This window comes from Podarcis erhardii (genome assembly GCF_964252035.2).
Source record: "Podarcis erhardii genome assembly, chromosome: 8".
Lineage (NCBI taxonomy): Eukaryota > Metazoa > Chordata > Lepidosauria > Squamata > Lacertidae > Podarcis > Podarcis erhardii.
The window spans coordinates 63,477,015-63,490,143 of record NC_138499.1 but is presented as its reverse complement, the minus strand read 5'-3'; the positions used below and the strand labels follow the sequence as shown (position 1 = coordinate 63,490,143).

General features: G+C 38.8%; 1 protein-coding gene across 2 annotated transcripts in view; it reads left to right on the top strand.

Annotated features, from left to right (window-relative positions):
- HIVEP1 (HIVEP zinc finger 1) overlaps positions 1-13,129 on the top strand; it is a 79,041-nt gene that overhangs the window by 22,507 nt on the left and 43,405 nt on the right. The window contains exon 1 of one of the 2 annotated variants that reach the window (XM_081872959.1): positions 4,062-4,696. The exons of the other annotated variant lie outside the window; for it this stretch is intronic. Within the exon in view, the coding sequence (XP_081729085.1) occupies positions 4,660-4,696 (37 nt within the window). The 5' untranslated portion in view covers positions 4,062-4,659. Of the gene's footprint in view, positions 1-4,061; positions 4,697-13,129 lie in introns of those variants that run through there. 2 annotated transcript variants of the gene reach the window in all.

The window sequence follows — 13,129 nt, the reverse complement described above, 5'->3', positions numbered from 1 at the left end:
ACAAAAAAAGTTGCAAGACTGAATGTGTCTATTTTCATACTTTAAAATTGTTCATTTAATTCTGTGTATCTTTGCTGATTTTTTTCAAACAAACAAATGTTGGTCCAGTAAAAGAAACCTTCTTTGCTGATTCTGCATCACGAAACCTTTTTAGTTATTTGTGTGGAGTAGACAATGTTTCATGGCCTCAAAATAAATTTATAAAAGCTTTATATATTAAATATTTTAAAGCCTGCAAGTAGAACATTATTACAAATAAATGCAAGAATTGTCAACAGAAGCAGAATAAAACAAAGCAGGTTTTATCAGTAACACATTAATATTTGTAATAAAGGGAGTAGAGTAAAAACACCAACATTGATTTCTTTTTATTTTTTAGCAGGCTACCGACCCATATAGTTTAAGGGTATCCAGACTCTTATCAGCATGAGTAAACTTTGCTCTGAATATGAAGCAACAGAAGTTTGGAATTTTTTTTGCCTTCCTGTTCTGAGGGCACCATCTGTTCCTGGCCTGGTAGAATTAGGCCCTTTTTAATGACCTTCCGTTCTGTTTGGGATAAATGATAATGTAAATAGTGTGTTAATGGATTTGACCATTCATGTGAATAGAAGCGCATAACTCTTCTCAGTTTACGTTCAGAAGTGGGTGAGAGCTTTGAAATCTTCGATAATAAGGTGATAAACTTTAGTGATGATAAAACTTGTCAATGTCAATACATGAAGTTATAATACAACAAAAAAATATTCTAAATGGGATTTCTGCGCCTTACAATAATATTCATTAAGTTAGACTTCAACAACAAAATAATAATAGATGATACTGTGATTATCTGTATACCGTGTCAGACCTGACAGATACTATGGTAAACTGTACCTGCTTGCCTTTTTGCTTATGCGCTGTTTGAAGTACTATGGGGATTGTATTCTTTCACTTCAGCCTTTTTGACCCCTCCAAGTGCAGATTTTAAGGAAAGACCCATTACCAAAGCTATCATAGTAGTGGCTTGCAATTCCTTGGTTGAGTAAATGTAGAAGTGCTGCACAGTTGAAGCAGGAGAGCCAGATAGGGAGTGAGAATCTGGTATCCAGCATAGCACAGGGTTGCAATTCCTGGTCAGGAACCACACTGCAATACCTGTCTGCTTTCTTTATATTTTTCCACTAACTGGGGAAATGCAGCACAGTGTTATTATAACAGCTGGCAGAGTTAAAAGGAACAAGTGTTTAGGTGGGTAAATGGAGCACAGGTTAGGAAATTATTCCTTTAACTTCCTTTGTGATATTAAAATGGTGTTAACCTTATCTCTGTGAGAGGCGTGTATAAAGATGGGTGTTTGTTTAAAGCCTCTGTTTAGTGTTTAAATTGAGGGCAGTGATCAAAGAACTTAATTGCCTCAGAACTGAGGCTTAAGCATTTACTGCAGAATATGAAAGAGGTGAATTCAGAAGAAATGTCGTATTGAAGTGAAATAATGTGAACTTGAAGAGTAACAGCAGTCATAACTATTTTTCTTAACCGAAGAAGAAAACCCTAATGCTTAGGTTAAACATACAAGCTCGTTTGGTTAGAGCATGGCGCTGATAATGCCAAGGTAGCAGATTTAATCCCCATTTGGCACAGCTACATATTCCTGCATTGCAAGGGGTAGGACTAGATGATCCTAAGGGTCCCTTCCAATGCTACAGTTCTAGGATTCTAGGAAATTCCGTGTGTGTTGACATATGTGTGTGTGTTGAGGATTGTCTTGAAAGTGTCAAAACTGTACTTTCACTTATGGAGAAAAACATAACTTGCTGTGATGTTCTAGGTTTCTGCTAAAATTTGGCATGCTTGTGTATCCATGTAGTTTGGGAGATGGATGCAGATTGAAAGCCAAGCGTTTTTCTTTTATATATATTTATGTACTTACTTGTGGTAGAATGCAGCTTGCCATAGTTGACCTGCTTAATTCATGTTGTGTCTGCCTGTGGTTTGGTGTATGCAAACTTTTCTTCCACGACATCCTAATATCTTTCCAGCTGCTGGAAACTGCATTTAGGAGCTAAATACTTCTGAACAAAGAGCTGACTTTTGAGTCTGACCTCACCTGAACCTATGATGTACATGCTTCCAATTATTGTACATTCTTCTCCAAATCAGTTGTTTAGCCAGGCCATGTCTTCTCAAGTATACTGCCACCTCATGACTATGCAAGTTTACTTAGAAATATTCAGTGGGTTTTACTCCAAGAAAGTGCATACCATTGCAGTCGAAACTAATTCAATTCTTGAGGAACCAGGAATGTTCATCCTGTTCTGCAGTAAACTATAATATAGATCAGCCCTTGGAAATGTGAATAGGATCTTAGATTAAGCTTCATGTAATTTGTTAATCAGATGACACACAGAGAGATTGCTGAGTGTCATCAGCATATTGACAGTACTGGCACCGATGCCATAAAAATATTTCATTTTTAAGGCTCCTTGCATCATGCATTTAAATCACATTCAAGCAATTCCACATGCATAACACCTTCATGGGTTTTCTTCAAATTTTAATTTCTATTTGTGCACCTGTGGCCTGTCAAAAACTGTCTTGTGAACTGAATTGTGAAACATGGCAGGCCCAGTTAGTGCTGATGAGTCAGCACTTCCCCACTTCTGCCATATAGGGCCTTTCTTAAAGGTAAAGAGACCCCTGACCGTTAGGGCCAGTCGCAGACGATTCTGGGGTTGCAGTGCTCATCTCGCTTTACTGGCCAAGGGAGCCAGCGTACAGCTTCCGGGTCATGTGGCCAGCATGACTAAGCCGCTTCTGGCGAAACCAGAGCAGCGCATGGAAACACTGTTTACCTTCCCGCTGGAGCGGTCCCTATTTATCTACTTGCACTTTGATGTGCTTTCGAACTGCTAGGTTGGCAGGAGCTGGGACCAAGCAACAGGAGCTCACCCCATCGCGGGGATTCGAACCACCAACCTTCCGATCGGCAAGCCCTAGGCTCAGTGGTTGAGACCACAGCGCCACCCGCGTCCCTCAGGGCCTTTATTGTGGATCAGTACCATGGCAGTTTGTTGGGTTAGCACCCACAGCCCTATTGATGTCTATTCAGAAGTAAGTCAATAGGGCTTGCTCCCAGAATTTCAACTTAAGTATGGGAATATAGGATCTTGTACACTGGACAACTTTGTCTTCTCTTTTTCCAGTTTTGTTCCTTTCTGCTTCACTGCGTTGCTTCAACTCCACCCTCACAAAAATGAAAGTGGTAAACAAATGAAATACTCATGACTAATAGGGAAAAGTATGGTCAGATAATGAGTGGCCAGATGAGAGCAGTTTATTTTCATCAGGTGAGAATGAACAGACTATCTTTTGTAGGTAAATTACAATGTGAATTGGGACTTCCCTCTCACTCCACATTCTATTTTAGGCAAATTCTTGTGAGAACATTTGATGTCTGCAAGTTCAACCTTTCCAAATCTGTTGCTCTCCAGATGTTCTCTACCACTCCCTGACCAGTGGACACACTGACTGAGGCTGATGGGAGCTGGAGACCAACAACATCTGGAGTGAAATAATAATTCAGTAGGTGTTGTTCTGTCAAGTCAATATAAATGCAGTTTCTGGTTTTGTGCTTTGAAATCTTTTAACACACTATAGTAGATTGTATTAATATTATAATCACACATAAAGGGTACAATATATTTGATTTGAAGCGCCTGGTACCCAAGTGTTTCTTTCAGGATGGGAAATGTATTTCTGGAAGCGTTTTTGGGAGGAGAGTTCTTCCTCTTTACGTGGTTTATTTACTTTGAAAGTGCTTACAGCCCTAATTTGCAAGTATCTTTTGGTATGCTTTCTTCCTTCTGCTCAAATGCAGATTTGTGTGTGTGTTTCCGAAGAAAACAAAAAGAAAGACTGCTGTTTCTTTAAGGCAACAATTAAATAGGGAGGGGTGAGGGTAATGTTTTGACTGCTGGCATTTGTGGCCTCTTGGCAGTGTTTCATATTCCTTTTGCTTGCGTAAGAGGTGGACCGTCTCTACTGTAGCTACTGTTGCCATGGAGAGATAGCGGGGGAGGATTCCTAGGATCCCTAAGCCTGTGAGAGATTACGTCTTAGAATTGCTCTCCGAATATAGCATGAGATGTGGCAGGGCAATTCAGGTGTATTATGGCACTGATAATGGGGAATGACCTGTCAGCTGTTGGGTAATGTGACTGTTCAAATGCTCTATTGTAATAGAATATGGGAAAAGGAATAAAGGCGTGCATATGAGTTAGTTTCAAAAGGGAGAGGATTATGAATTGTTGTGTTGGTGGGTATCTCTTAAACAATGTTGCATTCCTTGGGTAAAATGGAGAAGTTTGCAATATTGTGGTGGGTATAAGGATAAGGAGAACACACCTATGTCGCCTCTATCTTGTACTTGTTATAGATTTGGTTGTCACATGGTCAAACTTTAAAATCTGCAGATTTTACGATGATAGTTTAATTGTTTTCAATCTGGTAAGAGGCTACATTTGGTAATTGCCTATAGTGAAAGTTTTATGCTGTAATATAAGTGCACGTAACCCGAAATAAATTTCTATTAATGTGGAGGCTGTTAGTAAACACTATCTCAGTGCAGCAAATGTTGTGCCAGTCCAAGAGCTAGTCACTGAGGGATTTGTAGCATGAATGGAAGAAGGAACAGAGGAAGGCTTTGTCTGCTTTGGTAAGTTTTTCTGGTCATTTTTTGAATTCTTCAGTCATATACTTGGGCTCTGGCTGGGCATTAGAACAAGAATAGCTGTTGCTAATCAGATCTTTTTAAAGCTCTGAGTTCAGCAGTCGTGAGTAAATTCTTGCCTTCAAAATTATTATGAGTCTGGAGGAATTATTTCCCTGTAACCTTTTTCTCCAGTAGCTATCTCTTGAAATAGTAACAGTAGAAACAACAACAGAACCATGGCCTTATGTATCTAAAATTAGTTAGGAATGTTTTTCAATTGTTTTGATGTTAATCAAAATCAGTTCTTCATATCTTGTGGCTTGGGCATTCCTGGATATAACCTGTGAAGCATATGACAAATTCATACCACTTTCATTTGCTATATAAGTGAATGCAAAACACTAAATTAATCCTATAGCAATCAGATAAAAATGGTATGGAATGGTGGCAATCAGATGAAAAAAGGTATGGAGTGGTGGGCAATAATCTTGAGAGCACATTTTACCGTACATTAGTTATAACCTTGTTGTTCCTGTTGGTGACAATTAATTGCCCGATCTTTTCCCAGTGTGATTGAAACTGCAGGTTAAGCATATTAGCTTTGAAAGACAATTTATCCTGGATATAGATAGCTTTTGCTTTCCTTACTACAAATATTGAGATATATTGTAGACAGTGCAGGTGTGATTTTGTGAAATGCATAGTGGAGATTAATCCACTGTCTATATATAAACAGTCAGTAGTAGGACTTCATTGTACTAAATTTTTTTGAAATAGTATCATGCTGCTTGCTGACCAAACCTTCCAGTACTCCATGTCAAAAGTGTTATTTGAATTTGTTCAGTGTGTATATGTAATATATAGCGAGGGAGAGTAACAAGTGTAGACTTCTGAAATTCTCTCGGTAAAATAGGTGGTATTTATAGCTGGAAAGAAGATGAATAAGAATCCAACAATAAATAAACAATAAATAAATGTTCAAAGTTGCTTTACTTTTTGCCCAGCCACTCCAGCCATATTGAAGATCTTAATAGACAATACTTCTAAAAGGATGAAATAAATGTTGACAAAGGTGCATGAATCTTAGCAAGAAGGTGGCTCACAAACTTTGATTTATTGCAGTAGTGTTATGCAATATTTCATGATCTAGGTAGTATGGAAGAGAAGAGAAGGAACAGTTTGGTTATGGTGGAATGATACAGTAAAGAGACTGAGATTAATAGATAATTGTATTAAAAGCAGAATGTATGCTTTTACTTGTCATTCAACAAGTTACTTAAGTAACAATCAGATTTATCGCTTCTGCAGATACTTCTTCAAGTATAAAACTAGTATTAGGAATATTACCATTTTAAATACTGTGGGGCTTGGTGCTTGGTGGTGTAATTCTTTCCAGCTATTTAAAGGTTAATATCCAACTGTTCTGCTTCAGTGATGTGATGGGGGAATATTGTGCTGTAGTTCTATGAAACATAGCACCACTTTATTTTTATTGACTAGCTCCTTTTTTACAGCTCCAGTTTGTCTGTTTTATATTGTTACCTTTGGAAGATTAAGTTTTAAATATAACATTTTCCAAAGCCAGGATACTCTACTACAACGCTTGTTAAGGACACACGGTTCTCTGATATTAGCTTTTCTTGGAATACATCTCTTGTTAAGTATTTTTGACTGAATATTAGCTAGGGTTATGGGAGTTATTTGGCAAATGGATCAAAATCAAGATTGTGTTACTTGACCTTAAAATTATTTTTGGCTGCAGCAGGCCTATGCAGCTGAAAGCAAAGAATGAATTGTTTGTTTGCCAGTGACCTTTGACAGTGTAGGATTTCAGTAAATACTTCCTGTGGAAAGGAAGCAATGCATGACACATCTCCTGATTTAGTTCCAAAGTTCCTCTGAAGCTTAATGGATTTGTAGAAGGCCCTTGTCCATGTTATATATTTGAAGGGGTAGTTCTGCAGATCTAATTGAGATTGACTAGCAAATAGTAAATTGTGAATTCTGGCATTCTAGCAGAACGTATTAGAACTTCATCTTAATTAAAAAAACAACAAGAAATTGTACCTAGACTACATGATGACCTAATGAAAAACAAATAATTACAGAGAATTTATTTGCTATAGTTTAGAAACAAAAAGTACCTGGTTAGTGTTCCATACAAATATTGTCATCCTGGGTCAATGCACTTGCCATTCTCTAGGCCATTTTAAGAAGCTAGAAATCCAGTTCTTGCGCACACACACCCCCGAACATACTCCTCAACGTTTCAATTTCTGAAGTGCCTCTTCAGAAAAAGTGCTGATAGAATTTGTGAATTAAAAGCAAAAATGTGAGCAAAAATATTCTTATTCTGTGGAACATGAAGAAAGTGTACTTATTTTTAGTAGTTAAAAATCTGAGTCTTTTGCTAAAGTTTGAATTCATATAGGGGCATGTGAAACTTCAGTTTGTTGGAGATCTTACTACTGATTTGCAAGGTACTTGTGGGGCACAGGGGTTTGGTGTCCTTTTAATTTAGCCTTTCACATAGTAGGGAAATTTGCAAATTTCTCATGGTTAGCATCCCTAAATTAAAATAGCATTGCCACAACTGACTGCTGCCCAAATTATCTCTCATAAAGATTGACATTTCTATCCATGGCAACGGTTTATTCATGACCCAGAATTACGTTGGTCAAAAGAAAAGGGGTGGGGAAGAGTCAATACAGACATATCACATACTCTGACCAATAGGGTAAGCAAAAAGTACGTGGAAAATGTACTACTCCTGTTTCCTGGAACAGGAAAAACACTCATTAGAATGATGAGTGAGTGGTACTGATTGGACAATTAAGAAAATGCTTTATGTCCTAGTCTAATTACAGCACAGCCAGGTCAGAGTTGATAAGAACTGCATACTTTCCCTGCCATCTGTCCATCTCCTCCCACGTAAGGGTAATTGGTCAAGGTGTTTCTCTAGATTACATCATCATTTGGGGAGGCTGTTGACCTAATTTTTTAGAAAGTCAAATAGATAATGAGCGATCAGCTTAATAAACGGGGTCTTCTGGGAATTTCATATCTCATCTGTTATGAGTTCGAGAAAGTTATATAACCAGATCAATATTGTGACCAGTGTATCTTATCCTTTTGTGAAGCTTGGTTCATTTTAATAACATTTATTAACGTGTCGGATTATCAATACTCCGGTGTCTCTCTGTGTTAGTTATTCTTCATCTTGTAGGCATCTTTGTATGCAGCATAACGTACTAAATTCAATGGGGATTATTTCCAGGCACACATGTAAAATTATGCTGTTAGTTGTAGCGCCATCTTTTTTCCTGAAACAGAGCAATTTATCAAGTATATCAACCCTTAAGACCTTATAAAAGAAACCCTCTTCTCCTTGTCCCTATTTTACCTGATATCAAGCCCCTATTGTCACAACTTGCTACCCCTTTCCTGTTTTTGATTTAGTTGCATACTGTATGAATGATCTCACAAATACAAATTTATTGAACTAATCAATTTAGAAGAAGTTTCCTGGTCAATGGACTGGAGAAAGGTGGGTTGGTTTAATGTGTGTGTGTTCAAACAATTGTGAGTTAGAGAACATAAGAGTAGACTTCAGAGGATGAAGCCAAAAATCAGCGGAACTTGCTGGTTAGCCCCCCGCAAATTACTTGCTGCACACTTTTTACTTGCTTGCTTTTTAATCACAATGTGGGCCCTTCTTATGAGTAAAAAGCAGGCAGTGGCTGGACTAGAAACACAACAGGGTGGTGGAGGAATCATGGAGCACTGCCTGCCTTCTCAGTAGCCCACTTGATTTATATGCATAAAAGCTCAGTGAGCTGACAACTGACTTGCAGATCAATCCATTCCTCTTTGGCCAATCCAATGATGTTCTATTTCCCTTCCTCCAAGGCCAGGAGAGAAGCCACGGGCTGGTAAAGGTGGGATAGATTGTTCTGTCCATCCTTTGCCAGCCTGCAAACTTGTCTGAAGGGAATTCCATGCACATTCTCTATGGAATTCTGCCTTGACAGCTGTTAAGACGCCTTGATGCTTAGGGCGCCTTAATCAATTAACATGATTGAAATATTTTAAAACTAAGATCTGATGAACCATGTTGAAAATAATACTTCATCATATACTTACTGCATATACAGTCTGTTTTAGTTCATGTTGGGTGTGCCTGGTGAATGAGTTTGAGGAGAAGAGTGAAAAAATTTGTATGATGTAAAAGTAATGAAAAGACTTAGACATATGTTGTAATAAACTGGGTTTTTTAAGCCCAATATGTACTGTTACAGATAAAGTTGGCATCTTCTTTGGCCATGGTTTGGCTTTAGCTGTGAACATATACAAAAAGTCTAATACGAAATACTTATGCAAATTAACATTGCTGATTATATAGATACACTGCTAATGAAGTGACAATAAAAACAACAACAACCCACTCATCATAAACTGTTAAATAGAGGCAGGCATCCTGTTCTGTTCAGCTTAGCAATCAGTTTGGGCTTTGTTGCCCTTCATATTTTTATTCTGTTGCCATTTGTTTTGTTCAGCTAAACCTTAAATTTCAATGGTAACACTTATAAGTTGCATTAGAAAGATTACTACTTGGTAATCTGGAAATCAAATAGAAAATTGCATTTCCTTGAGGTCTTCCACTCAGGTTTGGGCCAGACCATAAAAATGCCCATCAAGAGTTGGAAGTTATGGGCACCTTCAATCTACTCTCATAGCCAGCTGTTTTCCACTCTATTGTCACATTTCATATACTGGACTACCAATTACTTTTAACTCCTTTTGTAACCATGAATGTTAAATTTGGTCATTCTGTACCTACATTTTCATCAGTTACAGGGGGAAAGAACCTTTTCAGGAGATTAGGATGCAACCCCCACATTTTGCAGATGTCTTCCTGAAGAAGAGCTCCTAGTCAATCATATTATCAAAGTCCTATGGTGACAGAGAAGGAGGATTTCTTTGCCTCCATTGCAACCACAGGGTAAGCCCTAAGGTGGCCTCTAACCTATATTATCCAATAATTCCTGTTTCATTTGTTAGGAATGTTTTTAGTTTTAATTCTATGTTTGATAAGTACCTTGAGTTTAATTTTTTTAAAGATAAAGGTAGGATATAAACGTCAAAATGCATGTTTTCTCAGGAGAGCCTTTCCACTAGTGGATGAATGATACTCCTGTCACTAGCATCTTGCCTAAAAGATCACCTCATCCCTTACACACACAACTGATTGCTGCCTTGTGCAATAGAGGGCATTCTGCAAATACCATCCTACTCAGGAGGTCTATTCCGTGTGATGTCGGAATCAGGCCCTTAGTGTGGCAGCAGCTATCCTTTGGAAACACGCCCCCCCCCCCAATGCATATTACACATGCATTTTTATTGCCTTTTCAGCACGTGCTAAAAGTATTCTTCATTCAACAAACCTCTTAAAATCCTTATCCCAACTGGGTTTTGAATTAATTTTAAGCGTGTACTGTTGTTGTTTCAAAGTCTATTTAGAAATGCAATTGTTTTAACTGTTTTTATATTTGTAACTATTTTATTTATATTACTATATTTTCAATCACTTTGAGACACTGTTCAAAATTGCCAGGTACCAGACACATTTTGCACCTGGCTATTGGCCACTTGTGACCAAGTGAAGATTCCCGGGTGCCAGGATGGCACCTGACATTTCCACCACCTGGAGGTGCATGCCTGGGGATCCTTGACTCTTTCCTGTTTTCACACACTAACAACACATCATTTAGAATCTTATCTGGGATATTTCAGTTGTATTGAAAAATACAACTTTTGAGCCAGCTGGCCTCAAAATGGCAACTAGACATTCCATTTGGTGATGGTTACCCTATTATTTATGATTTATTTGTTTATTAAATTTATATGCCACCCTTCATCCATAGATCTCAGGATGGTTCCCAACATAAAAACACAAAATACATAATAAAAACAAGAACAAACACACACACACAAATAACCCCCCTATCCCTTCTCACAAACACATTTAAAAGGGCATGGGAACCTAATCAGCCAAAGGGAGTGCCTAGGGAGTGACTACATCTTGGCCTTCTAGAAGCACGGGTAATTCAGTGGCAACTGCAACAGAATATTACCTTTTCCACCCCTGGAATTAAATGCAGTGCCAACAGGATTCCTTCTCTTTCCCATTTCTGCCAACGGTAAAAGACAATCTGTACTTTTGAGTACAGAAATTGCATGGTACAGTCCTTGGGAGACTCACTACCACTTTGGAATTCTTGAGCAATTTCCCATTTGAAAAGACTCCCTACACACACTGGGCTTCGTAGGGAGAAGATTTCTAGCATGGCATTCTCCATGACATATTAAAACAACAAAGGCTTGTGGCGTGTTGAACACAAATAGATTGTGGCAAAAGCTTTTGTGCACTAGAATCCCCTTCTTCATACACTTTGTGCACTCCCATCAGATGCATGGAAGTGTTACCATTTTGTATGTACATATAGAAAAGAACATTGGTATTGAGAAAGAAATGGCAAAGTAGCAACAAGAACAACAAAAAAAAAAAAAGCAAAAAAGAGCCTGTGACAATTTTAGGTTTATCTTGCTTTGTCCTGGACTATACTACTTGCCATTCATGCTTTTGAGCCCCACTTTTGCCTGTACATGTGTAAATAAAATCACCCATTCTAAGAAACAACTCTAGCAGGCTTGACATTTTTTAAAGCATGTCAGACAACATCAGTGATGATGTCACATGCATTATCCCAAAGTCTTCATAAGACTTAGTAGACGATATTCCACATTTTTATTTTTGGGTGTAAAGAAGCATAACACTGCTGGCATTTTTTTAAAAAAACGTTTACATTCCTTCCCTTTTTCCTCAGGCTCGCTGTGATCAGGGTTAGAGCAGCTTCAGAAACTTGGTGGCTCAGCCACCTGTGTCAAAGTTGTTTACATTTATTGTTCCATTATAAATATATGCTTGTGTATGTGTGCACAAGTTTGGAGTTCTGATATCTGTTCATGATGCCAGAGCTCATCAGCCCCTGGAAAGGAGAAACCTTGAAGCCATGGATGGAGGAGCGGCGGAGGCTGTGGTAATGCTTATGGTGGCAGTTAGAGCTAGAGATGCTTTCAGTAGAGGGATAATGTACTTGCATCCATGATTCTGCTAGAGCTAGTACACATACATTCATGGTGTGCTCATGTAACAGCTGCTGCTAAGTAAATTACTGCTTTAGTGAGACTCTTATGGAAATGGGTTTAGGAACAAGAGTGTTCTTCCTAGGAATAACCTCTCCTTTGTAGCATATTGGGGTTTTAGTATAGGTCCAATGTTTTGTTCAGCTTGCTGGCCATCATGTCAAATGTAACCGTCAAGAACTTGGCTCCTAGTACGTTTCCGAGCACAATTCAAAGTGTTGATGCTGACCTTTAAAGCCCTAAACAGCCTGAAGGAGCGTTTCCACCCCCATCATTCAGCCTGAGGTCCAGCTCCGAGGGTCTTCTGACAGTTCCCTCACTGCAAGAAGTGAGGTTACAGGTAACCAGGCAGAGGGCCTTCTCGATGGTGGCGCCTGCCCTGTGGAATGCCCTCCCATCAGATTTCAAAGAAATAAACAACTATCTGTCTTTTAGAAGACATCTGAAGGCAGCCCTGTTTGGGGAAGTTTTTAATGTTTGATATTTTATCGCCTTTTAATTCTGTTGGGAGCCGTCCAGAGGGGCTGGGGAAACCCAGCCAGATGGGCGGGGTATGTATGTATGTATGTATGTATGTATGTATAAATAAATAAATAAATAAATAAATTATTAGAACTGCAGCAGTATTCGTAACAAAATCAAACTACACATTACAATGTTTGGGCATGTAATCATTAGCTCAGGCTTCCTCAACCTCGGCCCTCCAGATGTTTTGAGACTACAATTCCCGTCATCACTGACCACTGGTCCTGCTAGCTAGGGATCATGGGAGTCGTAGGCCAAAAACATATGGAGGGCCTAGGTTGAGGAAGGCTGCATTAGCTTGAAAGTCTTTTCTCATTGCAGAGAAAAGTTGGGATTTTTAAGAAAAAATCCCTGCCACATTTTTTTCTCCCAAATGCTGTCCCTCTCCCAAGTTCTGTACCTATGTTTGCGAGGTCAGCACCAATCTGTAGCACTAATGCCAGGAATAAGTAGAACCTGGGAAAATGCCTGACGGGGGGAGAGTTAAGCACCCCCATTCTTCCCTGCAAAGAGAATTTTCTGCACCTGAAACAACCAGTTTTGCCCCAGTACTATTCCTGTACCAGACTGGGCAAGTTACTTAGTCTCAAAGCAAACTTTGTGCATTCTGTCTCAAGCAGATTTAAGCTAAGTTGTGGACATGACCTGCTTCTGAATTGGCATATGAATTCTACCAGATGAGGACTTTAAGAGTTTTCTTGGCAA